Source organism: Acanthisitta chloris, unplaced genomic scaffold (assembly GCF_000695815.1).
Source record: "Acanthisitta chloris isolate BGI_N310 unplaced genomic scaffold, ASM69581v1 scaffold19458, whole genome shotgun sequence".
NCBI classification, from domain to species: Eukaryota; Metazoa; Chordata; class Aves; order Passeriformes; family Acanthisittidae; genus Acanthisitta; species Acanthisitta chloris.
The window spans coordinates 91,380-108,301 of record NW_008686714.1 but is presented as its reverse complement, the minus strand read 5'-3'; the positions used below and the strand labels follow the sequence as shown (position 1 = coordinate 108,301).

The window sequence follows — 16,922 nt, the reverse complement described above, 5'->3', positions numbered from 1 at the left end:
TAACCTGCCAGATGCCTGCTGGAAATTCAACACAGCAGAGAACAGGCAGTCTAGGGGGTTCCTTGAGTGCATAGAGGATAATTTTCTACTTCAGCTGATAGATGAGACTATCAGGGGTGAGGCCTTGCTAGACCTGCTGTTCACAAACAGAGAAGGACTGGTGGGAGATGTGGTTGGAGGCCATTTAGGGCACAGTGACCATGAAATTGTAGAGTTTTCGATACTCAAAGATACAAGAAGGGCCATCAATAAAATTTCTACCCTGGACTTCTGAAGAGCAGACTTTGGCCTGCTCAAACATTGAGCTGCATCCGGTGTAACATTTTGGGTGCAGGTGGAGACAAGGTCTTGGTTCTAAAGCTGGTAACTGTACATATATTCTTAGCCTGCCATGAATGCACAGTACCTCCATGAAACAGACTGTTTCCTGCTTTGTTTACCCTCATGATAATGCACTAGCATCATACAGAGAAGTCTTCCCACCAATTTCACTACCAAGTAGTTCTTCACAGGTGAAAGTCAAAGACTTAAGTAATAAGGATAAATCTAAGAAAATATTTCAGAATTCCATAATACATTATCTTTCTTTTAATTTTATCTAATTGATTTGAACACCATGATCCATCATGGTCTATCAGTCATAAATTACCTTCCGTTCTACAGCTGTCATATGATTTGTGTTCCAAAGCACCAGATGCAAATTGTGATATGTGGTGTTAAGATGATCAGAGTCAAAAGGATACCAGTTGAATACTTGTAGTGGCTTATTACTTTTGCATTTACTTGTATTTCTTGTGTTTTCTTTTTCATGTTGGTTGATTGTCCATATTTCCTGTCAAACTGGCTGATTTTGCTTTGAGATTCCATTTCAGAGCTAGTTTTGTCTTCTCCATCCCTCAGACTCTCCCCTCCTCATTCATCATCCCATTTGCAGTGTCTTTAGTGTAGCCCATCAAAGGTAGGCATTGTCAAAAAGCTATTTCATCTAAGCTGTAGTGCCTAATTAAAGAGATGGTTGCTAAGAGATTGTGGAAAGCATCATTAAGAGGATCTAATTTGCTTTTTTTCTTACTTTCCATGCACAGATTTCAGATCAGAATTTACAAGTAAATGGAATAGCATCATCCTACAATATTCCTAGGCTGACTTTGTGACAATGGAGAGAATACAAGGAGACTGTGCCAGTCCTGTGCCACCAGGAGATGCAGAGAGGAGCAGGACTGGAGAGCAAGACCCAGAACTAAGTATGTTGGCAAAAGCACAAGAGTTCTTTCAGATTTGTGATCTGGAGGGCAAAGGCTTCATTACTCGTCAAGACATGCAGGTAAAACAAAATTGGTTATGTAAAATGCACAATGAGAGAAGCTCCTAATGCCCTTAATGAGTTGAGACTGATTAATTTAGAGTTCAAAATGTTAACACCCTCCTCATAGCTTTAAAGAGATATGTAGGATTTCAACTAGTGTCTTTGAAGTCGTACATAATGTTTGCATTTTTTTACAGACAAAGCAGCAAAAAAAGTGGAAAATCAAAGTAAATGGAGTTTAAAAAAAAGCCGTAGGAATTTTATTCCATTCTTGTTGAGAAAGTTGAAACACCAGTAAATTCATTACTTTATTTGCCACAGTGTCATGAATGTATTTGGTCCACCAATCTTATCCTTCTGGGTTTTTTTAGCAAAATTGTGTAAATTTTACTTTGGTTTCATTCCCAGACAATGGTGAGCTCTCAGCTGTAACATATATATTTATATAGGAAGTATAGAGGAACAGTATTTTAGCATTATTCAGTGTTTGCAGTAATCTTACCAAATTGTATTTAATTTTTCTGAGGGCCCAAAATCAGATTTGCCTAAAATGTTGATTGAAAAAAAGCTATGTAACAATATCTTTTGAAAATGTGATCGAGTGCAACGTGTAGAACTGATGACTATAACCAGTATGTGGCAGAAAACAAGAATATACTCATGCTTGACATGCAAAACATACTTTAATTGTGTTAATCCATTTCTATTTCGGTAATTATGGATGAAGTAGAATTGGGAAGCGATAGCAAAATAAATTGATCACAAACTGCTACCAAAGAAAGCATCTGATATAAAATTTAGGAATTGGAAATAAAGACAAATCTGTATATAAAAGAATACAATGGAGACAATTTTAGTTACCTATGTTGGAAAAGCAAAAACCTCCTAAGGATATTGCCTAATTTACTAGCTCTCAAGAGCTCTGCTTTCTGTGCAGTTGTGTGTTGCTGAGTTTTCTGATGACCTGTGCTAATTATGCAAAGTTGAAAAAAGAGAGGAGTGCAGATGTTTGCTGTGCTCTAGGCTTTATCAACATACATTATCTCGTTGAAGTAATTGAATGTAAACAAGCGAATATACTGCCAGTGGTAACTTTTGGTGAATCCAGACCCACAGAAAATTTAATGAATTCTAATTTTATTGTCTTTCCAAAAACTGAAGGGCATACATTTTACCTAATGGAAAACCCATATATGTAGATATGTATCTGAAAAGTTTTAATGCCTGTTTTTTCAAGGAATGTAAAAATATTTGTTTCTGTTTGATTCTGGGTTTTATGCTTAGAGTGCTGACAAATTTATAGTTCAGATTCTGAAACAGGTGTTGCAAAAGTTGCAGTAGAAAAAGAGTTGCAAAGAATAGATAAAGTACATTTCCGTTTTCATCATGAGTATTTGTTTACTATATCTGACAACTTCAGTGTGCATGTAAGCTCATTTAAATACAGAAATAAAGAGCTCAGGACAACTTGAGATGACATTTCTTTAGGACTTGCTTTCATTTTCTGCACTTTTCATGATGTTTACTCCCTATAGCAAAGACAAAAATCAATGAAGTAAATCAGCTTTTTTCTTAAAAGGTACTAAGTGTTGATCACTTTTGCATACTGCTGTTTATTAGTTCTGTACTGTTTGCCGTTAATGAAGTTTTGCTTCAAATATAGGATGCTAATGGTAAGCTTTTTAATCTTTGCTCATGTGATACAAGGCATGATTTTCAACACAGAGTGCTGAGTATCTGAAATCCAATTAATATCAATAGAATAAATTTTGCAAAGTTTTCTGGTTTGTCTGTAATACAGTAATTATATTAAAGAGTTCCTCTTCCTTGATTATAACATGCTTTTTATTGTGAGACTGTTAATACTGTTGTGTTTTTTTTAAATTTTTCTTTCTATTTCAAAGTATCAAATATGCTCAACTTTCAAACAAATGAGGTTTTTCATATTTTTCCCCAAGAAAATGCAAGCAGTTGTGGTGTTTTCTACTGTAAAAATCAGAATTTGGAATTAGCATTAGGGCACTCCAGCTGTAGTAGGAATAGCATATGTTTGTCAGTCAGGTTTGCAGCAAGACCTGCAAGCCATTGTACTGGAACAGCAGGTGGGTCTGTGTTTATGGCAGCAGTCATGTCCCAAGAAGTGCTCCTTCAGCAGGTCCCAAAGATCTGGCAGTAGGAGTACAATTTCTATTTTTCCTAAATGTTAGAAGAGTAATTCGTCTGGAGCACCCCCTTCCTCCTTGGTGCAGACTGTAAGAATTTTACAGGAGAACCTCATTTAAAAAGTTTGCCTTTCGATCTAAGAGATTAAAATCCAAAGCTTTGGGAAGACAGATGTGTTTAAGTGAGAAACTGATAATGACAGGTGTATCATGGTGAAGTAACTTATTTAAACTGCATATACATCAAGTTTTCTTTTTTTTTTTTTTTTTTTGGGGGGGGTGGTGGGCAAGCAGACAGAAATACACAACTAAACCTGCTCAGAAATCCCTTTGTGACTGTTGCAGATAGTTCTGTGCTTTACAAGTAATGTTGCTTTCACATCTCAAGATTGCCTTGAGATTCCTTTTACTGCTCTTCCATTCAGCTCATACAGTTCATGATGTATACACTAAACCCGTGGTTGCAGCCAAGGAAGTCGCAGTTAATGCATTCAGCCAATTCTTATTTTGCCTATAAGGCTTAGTATATTGAATACTGGTTTCTGTTGTTCATGGATTGCAGAAGTAATGTTGCTTTCACATCTCAAGATTGCCTTGAGATTCCTTTTACTGCTCTTCCATTCAGCTCATACAGTTCATGATGTATACACTAAACCCGTGGTTGCAGCCAAGGAAGTCGCAGTTAATGCATTCAGCCAATTCTTATTTTGCCTATAAGGCTTAGTATATTGAATACTGGTTTCTGTTGTTCATGGATTGCAGAAGAAAGTTGGCCCTAAATTTTTTTTAACAGATTAGCACTTTTGATATTGTGAATTTTATCAACCTATTAGCTTGCAATTTTAATATATTGTATATAAAACAGCAATTCAGGGAGGGGATTAAAATGTTAACTAATAAAGCAGAGGACTTCACCACATATTTCTTCTCAAGCTGAGGAAATGTTTTAATCTTCCTTAGTGCTGTCTCACAAGGGAAATCCTTGCTATTGTACTTATGTGCCTTTTCAATTTCCTCCTGTTTCTGGAAATCTGTCTACACTGTTAAACCATTAGGATCACTTTTAAAGATTTTTTTCTTTTATGCCTGTCTTTAGATTATCAGAAAAAAAATAACTGATTTTTGTGGGGCTGGTTTAATGAAATTATGTCCTTTTTAGTGTGCGCATGCTGCATTTCAGAAGTAGACAGTCATGAACTGCATTTAACTTGTTACAGAAGCAACAACTTTGGTCCTTGGACCATGCAGCTTTCTTAGCTTTGTTTATTTATTTATTTATCTACATATTTTGAAGCAGCTTTAATTAGGACAGTATATCCTCTATAGTGTAGTAATTTAGAGGGTTTCTTGCTTGACCTCATGACATGGAAGAAACTAGGCATACAGTTCTGTTGCCAGGTTTGTCCAGTAGCCTGATAATCAAGGCCTTTCACCAAAATAATCAAGCCATTTCACCAGGATACTAAGACTCCGCCTCAAGTTCTTCCTCTTCCCTGTGTGATTGGAATTTGTGCCACAAGGAGTTTGATCTCACTGCTTTGTGTAATAGATTCATAAAGGCAAGTAGAGAAGTCATTAAAACAAATGTCCTTCAAGTTGATCTTGTTTTACTTTGTAATGTATTTGGATTTTCACTCTGGGCATCAAAAGGACCTATCCTTCTGTATTATGGATGTTCTGTAAAGTCAAGTCTTCTTCTTATCCTGTAGTAATGGATAAAGTTGCTGCATATTTTATCATTCCAGAGACTGCATCCTGAGTTACCTCTTAGCCTGGAAGAGCTTGAAAAAGTTTTTGTTACATTGGATGCTGATGGCAATGGCTCACTTACCCCAAAGGAGTTCATCACAGGATTCAGTGAGTTTTGGAAAGCATGTCTCCTGTACTGAGCTTTATTCATGTTCTGTACTCTCCACATCAATATAGAAGCATTTTGTCCTAACAGGACACTTAATAGCCACGCAGGAAGTCAGATTATTCTCTAGGCAAAGCAGATATATGTAGCAGATGAAGAAGTGGTCAAATTGTGATAATGGCACAAGAGCTCCAGGGTCTCTCTCTCCTGTGTAAGATGGCAAGGCATGAGGCATGTGATGTAATAATATGAATTGCACCTGTTTTAAGCTGTGAAGTAAATCTATGTACAGGTTTTTTTAAGGCTTCCCTTGCAGGGGTAAATGTTGTGTTTTTATTCATATCAGTTCATAAGACTGGAAAGATAATTAAGATCATCTCTAAGATTAATATAAGACAATGTTGAAAATGTGTTAATACCCCTGTCCTTATAGCTGTGAGAATGCTTCCTACAACAAATCAATACTTCAAGTGATGTTAATTTATTTCAAAATAAAGCATGATGAGGCAATTATCATTACTGTGTGATGGTAGCTGGTAAGTTCTTTGTAACTGCCTGTTTCGCAGCAGCAGTCATACTGTCATGGTCTCTGTGTTTGCCACAGAGTTGTTGTCTCCCCAGCTGTGACATTCCAGATAAGATGACAATGTTAGTTAGATTGTGTTCACAGAAGCAATTTTGTACTTAAATTTTAGCTCTGCTGACTACACAGCACTCACAGACATTTTTCAGGCTAGGTAGTCCTACATTTGGCTAGGTAGATGATGTTGACATTCCTAGTAGAAGCAGAAGCTGCACAAAATAAAGGTTGCTTTAGGAAACTAGTGAATGGAGAGAGTAGAGTAGTGTTGGGATAAAACTTGTAGCTTCTCTCTTTGCAACATATTCTTGTCTCTGTTGTCAATGTGCTGTGCTGGGTGCTATGAGAAAAAAAAGGCAAGATGGAGTTAATAAAACCATAAAACTACACCAGTATTTCTGTTTCCTTGGGTCTGTGGTAACTTCTCTACTCAAATTTACAATATTAAAAAAAGTCCTCTGCATAAAATCGCAATAGTCACAATCCTCTTGCCATTCCTCTTCCTTCTTTTGTTTCATTATACTCACTTTTCTTGTATACAGGTGTAGGTGTTTCCCTCAGATTATATTTACTGTAAAATTTGATCTTTAGTATGGTGCTCTATGGCATTGCTACTTACAGTAAGTTCTGGAAATGCTAACGTGTGTAATTTCTAATTCTTAGGCCAGTTTCTTTTGGGGCAGATGGCTTTGAAAAACGACATGATGCAGCAATCAGAAGGTGAAACAGCCTGTTCACTTACATATGAAGAGACCATGAGTGATGATGAGGATGAAGAATTCCAGTTCTCAAATCTGATGGATCGGCTTGGAGCTAAAAGTGTTTCGGTTGAGTGAGTCTTTGCAGCAATAGCAATCAGTTGTATGATCTTTTACGTTTCATCTGTGGGTTTGATTTTAATGGAATCCAAGGTAAATGGCAAGAACCAAGGCTGCTCAGTAACAGAGGCATTTTTAAAAAAATTAATTCTTTTGATTGTCGGATAAAATTCCATTCAACCAAAATTTGAGAGCAAAACTGTTGTAGTCCAGGCAAGTGAATGTCTTTTTCTGCCATATTAAAGCTATACCACTTGATGTGCCATGGGGTTTGAACATAAATAATAACAAGCATGTATTCTACAGATGCCACTGATTTTTCAATCAGACAATGCATGATGACTGCTTATTTTGTCAAGTGCTGGGTTTAAAGTGCACCAGTTAATTATAAGAAAGGAAGTTTTCTCCCCTTTTTCTGCTTTTTCTCCTCTTCATGCAAAACTGCATGTTGTGATTGCTGTGATAATGCTACCTCTTCCAGGTCCAGGATGGTTCTCTCTGAAACATGTAACATAAAACCTGCTCTAAGAGCTTCTTGTGTGTTGGCCTGACATTCATTGGTCAATCATGATGAATGTTCTAGAACAGAAAAAAAGCATGGGGCAAAAATGGGAGAGAATCTGGACAGATGGTATGAATATTTAAGAAATACATCAGTGATTCTTACCCTGAAATAAAAGTGCTCATCAGTGCTTCTCTTCACCTGACTGCCTGTAACGGGAAACAGTTGGTTGTCAGTCATCCTGAAAGGCTTTCATTATGAAGAGATTTTTATCACCCACTTTTTCTATCCTTATCCTCAATTTGTCCTTTAAATATAGCATTCTTTGCTGGCTAGGTTCAGGCTTACAGTGCACATGGTAGAGAGTGAGTCAGGAAGTAGCAAACAAAAAAAGTTGTTCAGGAGAATTTTGGCAAAGTATTAGAAAACCCGTTATCATTCACAGCAGAGCATCTTTTTTTCCAGTATCTGCCAAACAGATTTGGAAACAAAGCATTATCTTGGTGAGTCTTTAAATCAAAATTTCAAGGAGCTTTGTTCTGATTTTTTGCAGCAGGCTCACTGTGGAATCAAAATGTGTTCAATATCAAAGAATGCAGTAGAAACACAATTTGTTTACATATCTAAGTAACTGAGGAGACTGAATCTCATTCATTTCTTACGAGGAAGGGATGTTGATTAGCTTTCCCACTGCCCCTTCCCTGTAGATTTGTGGTAACTTCTTTACTTTGAATAGAAGTCATGGGATGGTACATTGTATCTCACCTTCTGTGTCCCCTTTCCTGTCCATTCTTGTTTAGATAAAGTGTCTGGCAAGGCAGCCATTAAACAAGCAGTTTCTGTGGTACTCTGCAGCCAGGCATGGCCAGATGTTACAGTGCATTTTTTTTAATAAATGCAATTTCCATCATTTTACACCCACCTCATCTTTTTCAAATCTGGCACTGTTTAAGTAGCCCTTGTTTTTAATATGTTTTGTGTTCTGACTCGTGATGCCCTAAAGCCTCCATTTACTAGGATGCTGTGAGCATTTATTGCAGCCTGAGAAATGTTCTCTCTTAATGAATCCTTTATGATCCTTTCTTTCAGTGAGAGTGAAGTCAAACAACTCTGGCTGCAGCTAAGAAAAGATGAACCTCATTTACTTTCCAATTTCGAAGAGTTCCTTGTCAGAATTTTTTCCCAGCTCCAAGAAGCAGATAATGAGAAGAAGGAGTTGGAATGTGCTCTAAAAAAGTTAGTACTCCTCTTTTTTGGACTGCTTGTGTAGTTTTACAACTTTCTTACCTACTCTTTCTTACCATCTTTCTTACCTCAACATAAGAAGGACATGGAACTGTTGGAGCAAGTCCGTAGGAGGCCACAAAGTTTAAGAGGATTGGAGCACCTCTCCTGTGAAGACAGGCTGAGGAAGTTGGGGCTGTTCAGCCTGTAGAAGAGAAGGTTGCATGGAGACCTCACAGTAGCCTATCAGTATCTGAAGGGGCCTACAGGGGAGCTGGAGAGAGACTGCAGTGATAGGACAAGGGGTAATGGGTTCAAATTGAAGGAGGGGAAGTTTAGGTTAGATATTAGGAAATAGCATTTTACTGAGGGTGGTGAGACCCTGGCACAGGTTGCCCAGGGAGGGAGTGGATGTCTCAACCCTGGCAGTGTTCAAAGCCAGGCTGGATGAGGCCTTGAAGAACCTGATCTAGTGAGGAGGTGTCTGTCCCTGCCCATGGCAGGGAGTTGGGACTAGATGATCCATTCCAAAGGTCCATTCCAACCCCTAAAATTCTGTGATTCTGTGATGATTCTATGACATTTGAGCTTCTGAAATAAACAAGATATTTCAGTGGAGAACTGAGGACAAGAGTTCTCATAATGTAAAATTTCAGTAGCCATGACGAGTACCAGTAAATTACTCATATTGCAGAACTGAATGAAATTAGCTCTTCTCTTCAACTTAACAGACTTTATTGACTGAAATTCTTTTGCAGATGTCTATTATTGCATTGAGGTTTTAGACAATATTAAGGGATTTCAATCTAGTTAATCAGTTTGATTCCAGAGGACAGTCAGATTTACTAGTAAATCCGGTAAATTGTCTGTGTGCTTTGCAAACATTGCGTGCAGAAAAGCTATAAATCTGGATTAACTGGCCAGAGACATAAGAGGTTTAAGCTGTTAAATCAGCACAAACCATTGATATTAGTGAAAATGTGAGGTAGCAACTTACATGTATAAAGCAAGCATATGAAACGTAGTAAATCTATATATATTTGTATGTGTATGTTTTATATATAAAAACATATACAATGTATATATTTAAAAAACATAAATGCTTTCTAGAGGGAAAAAATTGTTATGCTAAATATAACAGAATGCAAAATGATGGTTATAGTTCAAGTTCCACTGTATTTTTATTATAAAGTGTCGCTTCTGAATTACAGATTCTTACAGACTGAGTGATGAAGGCAAATATATTGTTGAACATCTACTTCATTTGTTCAGCATTCTCCTTGGTATTCTGAGAATGTGACAAAGCTTCTGAACAAGCCAAAAACCTAAAAATGTGCAGTCTTTAAAGACAATTGGTTTATATTAGTAGCAGCATTTTCATCTAAGTCTCTAAGTGTGATTTCAGCCTTCAGGCAGCAAGTCAGTTGGAAACAGCAGAGTTGTGCTGTCTATTTTAGACTATAGATTAATAACAACCATCTATGGTGAGGGACTTGGTTTGTGGTTTTGTTTAGGGTTTTTTGTTATATCTTGTGAATGACTAAGTTTGTCTGTTTAATAGCTGTGGTCAGCTCAGAGGTGCACAGAGAATACATTAGCATTATCTTTTTGGCTGACATGAAATCTCTACCTTAAAAATGCATTGGATTTTTATGCCTTTGTAGTAAAACCAGGTTTTAGCTAATTTCTTCTTTCTGTTGCTCCTGATCACACTTCTGATTTCAGAACAGAGATTGTTGTCTTGTTTGTAATCCATAGCTGGAAGGAGTCAGAGTAGTAATATTGTCTTTGGCTACACTTGGGATTAATAGCTTCTTTTATTTTAGTCTGTAGAAGTCATAGCAAAGCTCAAGACATGACCACATAGAGGAGGGGAAATAAATTTTTTTTTTTAATACCCACATACTTATTAGCACTAAGATGCATGTATCTGTGTAGACTGGCCAGGATTTACTGTGGGATCACAGAAGATAAGGGCTGCTGGTTATTGAGGTCTTATAATGTCTCCTAGATTGTTTTTGATTGGTGACAATAATACACTTTGGAAATTGAATATGAATGTAATCTTTCTTCTTTCCTTCCTGACTCACCTCTGTGAGTCATTAGGCAATAAGGAACTCTACTCTCAGCCTTTTGTCTCCCTTCCTGGATGTAGGCTGTGCTTTTGTCTTTTATTTTTTTCTGTCCTGAATGCCCTGAGAAGCTTCATACCTGTGTGCTGCATTCTCTATGTGTGACAATCAGTGGTGTCAACCCATGCTGTTGTCCTATACCTGTTTTTTGTCTTTTCTTCTGGAGCATGTTTTCATTTCTGACCCAGACTCCTGTGGTCTAACAGATGCAGGGGTTTTCTCCTGTTCTAGTTTGATAAATACAGCTGCTGCTCTTCCTTTTTGTAGGTCCAGACGGTAGTGAGGTGGAACATATATTCTCAATTCACAAACATGCAAATATACCACACACAGGGGACTGTCCAGGCTGATACTGATGTAGCTGTCTAGACAGAAAAAAATGGTGATGCTAAGTCTAAAAAGAATGCAAAATGATGGTTATATTTGAAATTCCTCTGTATCTTTATAATAAAGTGTCACTTCTGAATTTCAGATTCTTATAGAATGAGTAATAAAGGCAAATATGTTGTTGAACATTTACTTCATTTGTACTCTGGCTATTATGAGAATGTGACATGGCAGAAGCAGTGGCACCCACCTCAACACAGGCAGCATTCACACAGACATGAAGGATGAGAGCCTGATCCAGTTTCTATCATCCAGTTTATCAGGATTGAATTATATTAGCGAAAACATGCACACAGCTCCCCCACCTTAGTTTGTTCAGAAACAAACCTGCATGAACAGATCCTTTGAATATTAGTGTGGACTTTAGTCTACCTAATGTGCCTGCCTGCACCCTGCACCCCTTACCCATCCTTTGACTCAGGCATTGGGTCTTTCCAGATGTGGACCTCCTACTCACTGGCTGGTTCAGCTGGATTGAGGTTTGCCTATAGAATCTCTTTATTTACCCACTCATTAACAATCACAGATCCTTCAGATATTAGCATAAGGATTTTTAAGTCCATCTAATGCCTGTGCCCAGGTACCCTAGTGCCCCAAGGTCATCAGCTCAGACCTTGAGTTTTTCCAGATGGAGGTCTCATCCTCCTTGGTGGCTAGTTCACTTTGAAGTATGCTAATAAACAGTATCCCTACAGAATAAGACATTGAATTCACACAGTTAAAAATAGGATGTAATAAGAAGACAGCATAGTCTGTCAGAATCGGACACAGGGCCTGACCAGACAAATATACCAAGCATCAGATTCCTTAGACTTGACTAAGCCTCTTATCCCCCCTTCACATCCCATTTTGGTCCCTTTCCCATCCTTGTCTCCTCATGAATAAAAGTTGACCCCTGAATACTTTTTTTGACATTAGTCTCAGTTTTTCTACATCTGTATGCAAATTTCATATTTCTAACCTTCATGCCCATGTAATCTTGCTCTTACATGGTGTTACTGATGCTGTTTTCCTTGGCAAGATTCTTTTGCTCTAAAGCTGCCAAATACTCTCCTTCAGATAACTATAGAGTTGACTGTTCACTGCATAATTCCTCCTAGAACAGCTGTGAAAGCCATTCATCAGGTGCTATCTGTAACAGTTGCCAGTTTCTCACTGTTATTTGTTATGTTCAGCAATATCTTATGTATTGTTCCGTAGTTTCTTATGCTCTGTTCAGTTAGTTAATCCTCAGACTAAGGCCTGGTGATCTCAACACTTTCTCTATACCTGTGTTAACATGTCTTTTACAAACCCATTCCTACAGAGCCCAGTAAACTTACAAATAAGTTTGTAATACTTATGTATAACATGCAGCATGATCCTACATAGAGGTAATTTGTGATTCTTTGTTGGGTGTTGCTTAGAGGCATAGGGTTGATCTCCCTGTGAATTTTCATTTATATATTTTTGTTTATATATGTGTGTGTGTGTATATATATATTGTCAGTTCAGGGTGCAGTGGCAGCCAAAAAACCCCAGTAAACTTCTGTGCATTATCAGAGAGGGCATTGAGAGCATGAAAAAACATGGTTTGCCACTGTGTGTAACCTTGGTGAGCCCATATCCTGAGTACTGAGTGAAATTCTGGACTCTGAAACACAAAGAGAATGTAGTGGGATATAGAAAAGTACAGAGAATGGCAGCTCTGTGGTTAAAGGAATGGAACAGCTATTCTGAGAGTGCTATTTTTAAAAGGTTGCCTCTCTTAAATGTGGAGGTAAAGGCTGGAGTGGGATATGACAGTCCTTGTTATTCTTCAAATCCCTGGCAGTAGAACCAAGAGGCATTTAATAAGATTAATGGGAAGCAAGCTTAAAAGAGATGAGAAAGTCCTTTTTCTTCTAATAGCAGATAAAATCTTCAACTGCCATTAGCTGTCTGCTGCTGTGCCTTGCATCTGAAGGAAAAACCTAGTAAAAAATGTGGACTGTGTTTCAAGCAAGAGTTAGTTCTAAACATAGAGGATAAACAAAGGGATAAAGGAGAAGGGAAGGATGAACTCGCTTCTCATTGGACTTAGCATAGGACAGTGTCAGAGACCATTTTTGGTGAAGGAAGAGGAGAATCAGTATCTCAAAAGATTAGTGCACAGTGTGCACAAATCCCTGTGTTTTTTTTAAGGAGAAAGAATCATTACACCAAACTGCATGAACAGCAATTGTGAAACCCAAACATGCAACTACATGAATGGGCAGAAATTAAAGCCCTGTGAGTGTGCTGATCCTGAATTTATAATCTGAACTTAGTGAACTCCTGTTACATTTCATCTCCTTTTGTCTCCAACTCTGTTTATTCCACAGCATCATTGAAAAGAGAAAGATCATGCTATCAAATATTGCTGAAATTATGTAATTATGCATATTGCGTGGTATGTTAAAACTGGATGGTATGATTCCAGGAAATAGAGATTGTAATCAAAACATTTTTCATTTTTCTAGTTGTTTTCCCCTGACTGCGTGTGGGCAATATTTGCCAGCTAATGTATTGAATTATTTTTTTCTGCTGCTTGTTAGTTACATTTCTTATAATTGTGCTGCACTTTTGAATATAACAGGATATTGCTTTATCTTTCTGTTTAATTTGACCAGAGTTAAGAATGGTGAGGTGAATTAAATGCTTAGGGAGTATGGGGCTGCATTGGGTTGCAAAAATGGCACGTGCTTATGTGCCAGACCAGCTGAAAAGATTCCTTCATCCAGAAGTGCCTCCTGGATGTAGTCTTGATGGTGCCCCCATGTCTGTTACTTCCAGACATGTAAGAGGAAAGAAATATCTAAATCCACAGCTTAATAGTATGGGACTTAAATTATTCTTCTTGTCACATTGAAGCAAAGAAAATCTTTGATTCCTGTGGAAATACTGACTGCTGTGCAATATGTTCTGCCTGTGCAGAGTTACAGGGTTTTTCAGTGCATAGTCAATCTAGCCCTGGTCAAAGTGCCATTGTACTGAATGAATACAGTATGTGTAAATATGATCTTAGCATCTCTGCAATACCTTTCTAAGTAACAATTATTTCTTTATGAATTTGTGCATTTTTATTACATTGATGAATGCTAATTTCTTATGAAACATTATCTTAATTTTAAGCAAATAAAATTTGAGATCAGAACGTGACCCATCTTTACACTCTAAGGGGAGTAAGGCAGCTAAAAGTGCTTCTGGATTTTCTGACGCTCTCTATTTGAAGCGGTGCAGTCACATGAAGAGGCACTTGTCTGGGCTGCTTTTCTCACCTAGTCAGAGTTTACAAAAGTCTAAGTGACAGCCATTGTTTTCCACAAATTCATGTAGCTTGACATTTGTTTATTGCTGCTGTAAATCCTGAGAAAATGCCTCCTCTCACATATTTTACCTGTGACTGAAAATGCAAGCTGGCAGTATCAAGTGTTCTGCTGTTTGAATGGGGAAAAGAAAGACTTGTTTCTGGTTTTGCTCACTCTTCTTAGCTTAGGTAAATTTTTTGAAGTTTCTTTCCAATTTGCTTTGATTTGACAGAGAAGAGAACCAGACCTTCAATTAGTGAAAACAGAACATAAAGATCATTAGGTAAAAAAAACCAATTAGTGAAAACAGAACATAAAGATCAATAGGTAAAAAAAAAAAACGTAGTAGATACCCTGCTTACAAAATTAATGTTGTTTATTTCTACTGTATATTTCTTTTCTTGCTCTTAGTGATGTGAATGCCCTTGGAGATTATGTGCTCTCTTTTGTAACAGGAGCATTATGCAGATTGCTCAAGGAACAGCTATGGCAGTAAGAATATGGGAGAATATACAGTAATGCCATATAAAGGCCCTGTTAATCTCTATTAGAGGTCTTTCTAGGGTGTCCCCTGAGTTTGATACAATGGGGTCTTTTCTGTTTCTGGAGTAATTGGAATAGAATAGAATAGTAGCAGAACAAAGCAGTTGTCTTGTTTCTGTCAACAGTTAAATTTTTTCTGCCCAAGCTAAAGCATCTGCTCAATGTAATCCTTCATGTGTCAAACTGCAGTGGTATTAGTTGCAATGTTCTATGGGAAAAAAAGTAAACTTTGTAGGTCCTCCTTTTTTTTCCTAAAGTGACATTCTCTTCATCATCTGGGCTTTTCAAATTTGTTTCAGCAAAGCTGTTAGGCAGTAAGGCAGCTTTCAAGAATTCCATTCTAGCTAAAATAGCTTAGACATAACTACCTAATTCAATGCTCTTGAATGAGGAACAATGCAGTTCCAGAGTGAAAAAATGAAGTTCAGGGAAAATACTTTTAACTGGAAAATTTAGGCTTTGTTAATCTTCATCTTGTCACTAGGAAGCTCAGTTTCTTATACCTAAGATTCAGTAGTCATTAAGCTGCATATAGTGAAGAGCTGCTTTGTATGTAAACATCCGATGTGTAGCTTTTGAGCTGTGGAAGCTTTCCTTCCATGAGAAAAGAAAATAAATCTGTAAACTTTCCTGCACAATAATTCCTACTTCCTTGGCACTAGAACTTTCTTTGGAATCTTGTGTTAAGGCAGAAATGTGGAGCTTAGCTTGCAATGTGAGCCGTGACTTGAAGTAATGCTACACAGACCCACTCAGTATACTTTTATCTCTTATTAGGAAAATTGCTGCTTATGATGAAGAAATTCAACATCTCTATGAGGAAATGGAGCATCAAATCAAAAAGGAGAAAGAACAGTTTCTCTTGAAAGTGAGTGGTTCTTTGTTATTGTGGGCATGGATTCTGCTCCCCCTTTCTGTGGTTTTATACTCATTCTGGGTGTGAAATGAAAGCCCACAAAATATGTTTTGCAACAAAATATGAAAAAACATGATTTACCTCACAGCTAAGTTTGTACTGATCCAGTCTTTGCAGCTGCAAACTATGTGAGTTGTTGGATGACAGTAGCATTGATGTCCTGTGCTCAGTGTTTGGCATACAGTAGCAGCTGGCACTCTTTTGAAAGTCAGTTGAACTACAGCCATTGTATTATTGCTGCTGCTACAAGCTCAACTTCTGGTCACAATTAGGAAAAATGCTCCTTGAGGTTGTTCAGAGTAGCACCAACCTTGTTGACTTCTGCAGTGTCTGCTTTTGGGGAGGGGATAAGTTCTCACTGAAAGGCAACAAGATATGAATCAAGTGTTGGTAATTTCTGACACCACCAGAGCTATTTGCAAAAATAAACACAGGCCAAATTCTGTTGTCACGGACATGATGATTGATATGAATCAAGTGTTGGTAATTTCTGACACCACCACAGCTATTTGCAAAAATAAACACAGGTCAAATTCTGTTGTCACGGACATGATAATCCCAGAACACCTGACATTGAATTCCCTTTTCTTACTAAGTCTTCTTTAAATCTCCTCTACTGCATTTGTAGTGTTTTCTTTGGATTTTTTCTGTCCTGCTTTTTGTCATCAAACAAGGAAGTGTTGGTAATTTCTGACACCACCACAGCTATTTGCAAAAATAAACACAGGTCAAATTCTGTTGTCACGGACATGATAATCCCAGAACACCTGACATTGAATTCCCTTTTCTTACTAAGTCTTCTTTAAATCTCCTCTACTGCATTTGTAGTGTTTTCTTTGGATTTTTTCTGTCCTGCTTTTTGTCATCAAACAAGGAAGCTAACAGAAACTTCTAATATCCTCCAGGAAAGAGTCACCTTAGAATCATGTAGGTGGGAAGGCACCTTTGCTATTCCTAACTTTCAAGCTATATTAGATTTCTCAGGGACTTGTACAATTAGATTTTGAGTATGCAAATGTTGGAGGTTCCACAGGTGCCTTGGGTGGCCTGGGACAATCAATCATGAGCTACTGGCTCATGCCTTTTTATTGTCTTGGCATCAGTCATATAAATGAAACCAATATATGGTTTGAGCAACATGTGATGCACAAAATGTTGCCAAAATAGTGGGTTTTGTCTCCATTCTCCA

General features: G+C 37.6%; 1 protein-coding gene across 1 annotated transcript in view; it reads left to right on the top strand.

Annotated features, from left to right (window-relative positions):
• Nucleotides 1–1,156: 1,156 nt before the first annotated feature.
• Nucleotides 1,157–16,922, top strand: part of CRACR2A (calcium release activated channel regulator 2A) — a 46,943-nt gene continuing 31,177 nt past the window's right edge. Inside the window, exons 1-5 of the mRNA XM_009080294.1 lie at nt 1,157–1,324; nt 5,214–5,325; nt 6,567–6,735; nt 8,313–8,459; nt 15,595–15,685. Coding sequence (XP_009078542.1) covers nt 1,157–1,324; nt 5,214–5,325; nt 6,567–6,735; nt 8,313–8,459; nt 15,595–15,685 — 687 coding nt within the window. The remainder of the gene's footprint in view (nt 1,325–5,213; nt 5,326–6,566; nt 6,736–8,312; nt 8,460–15,594; nt 15,686–16,922) is intronic.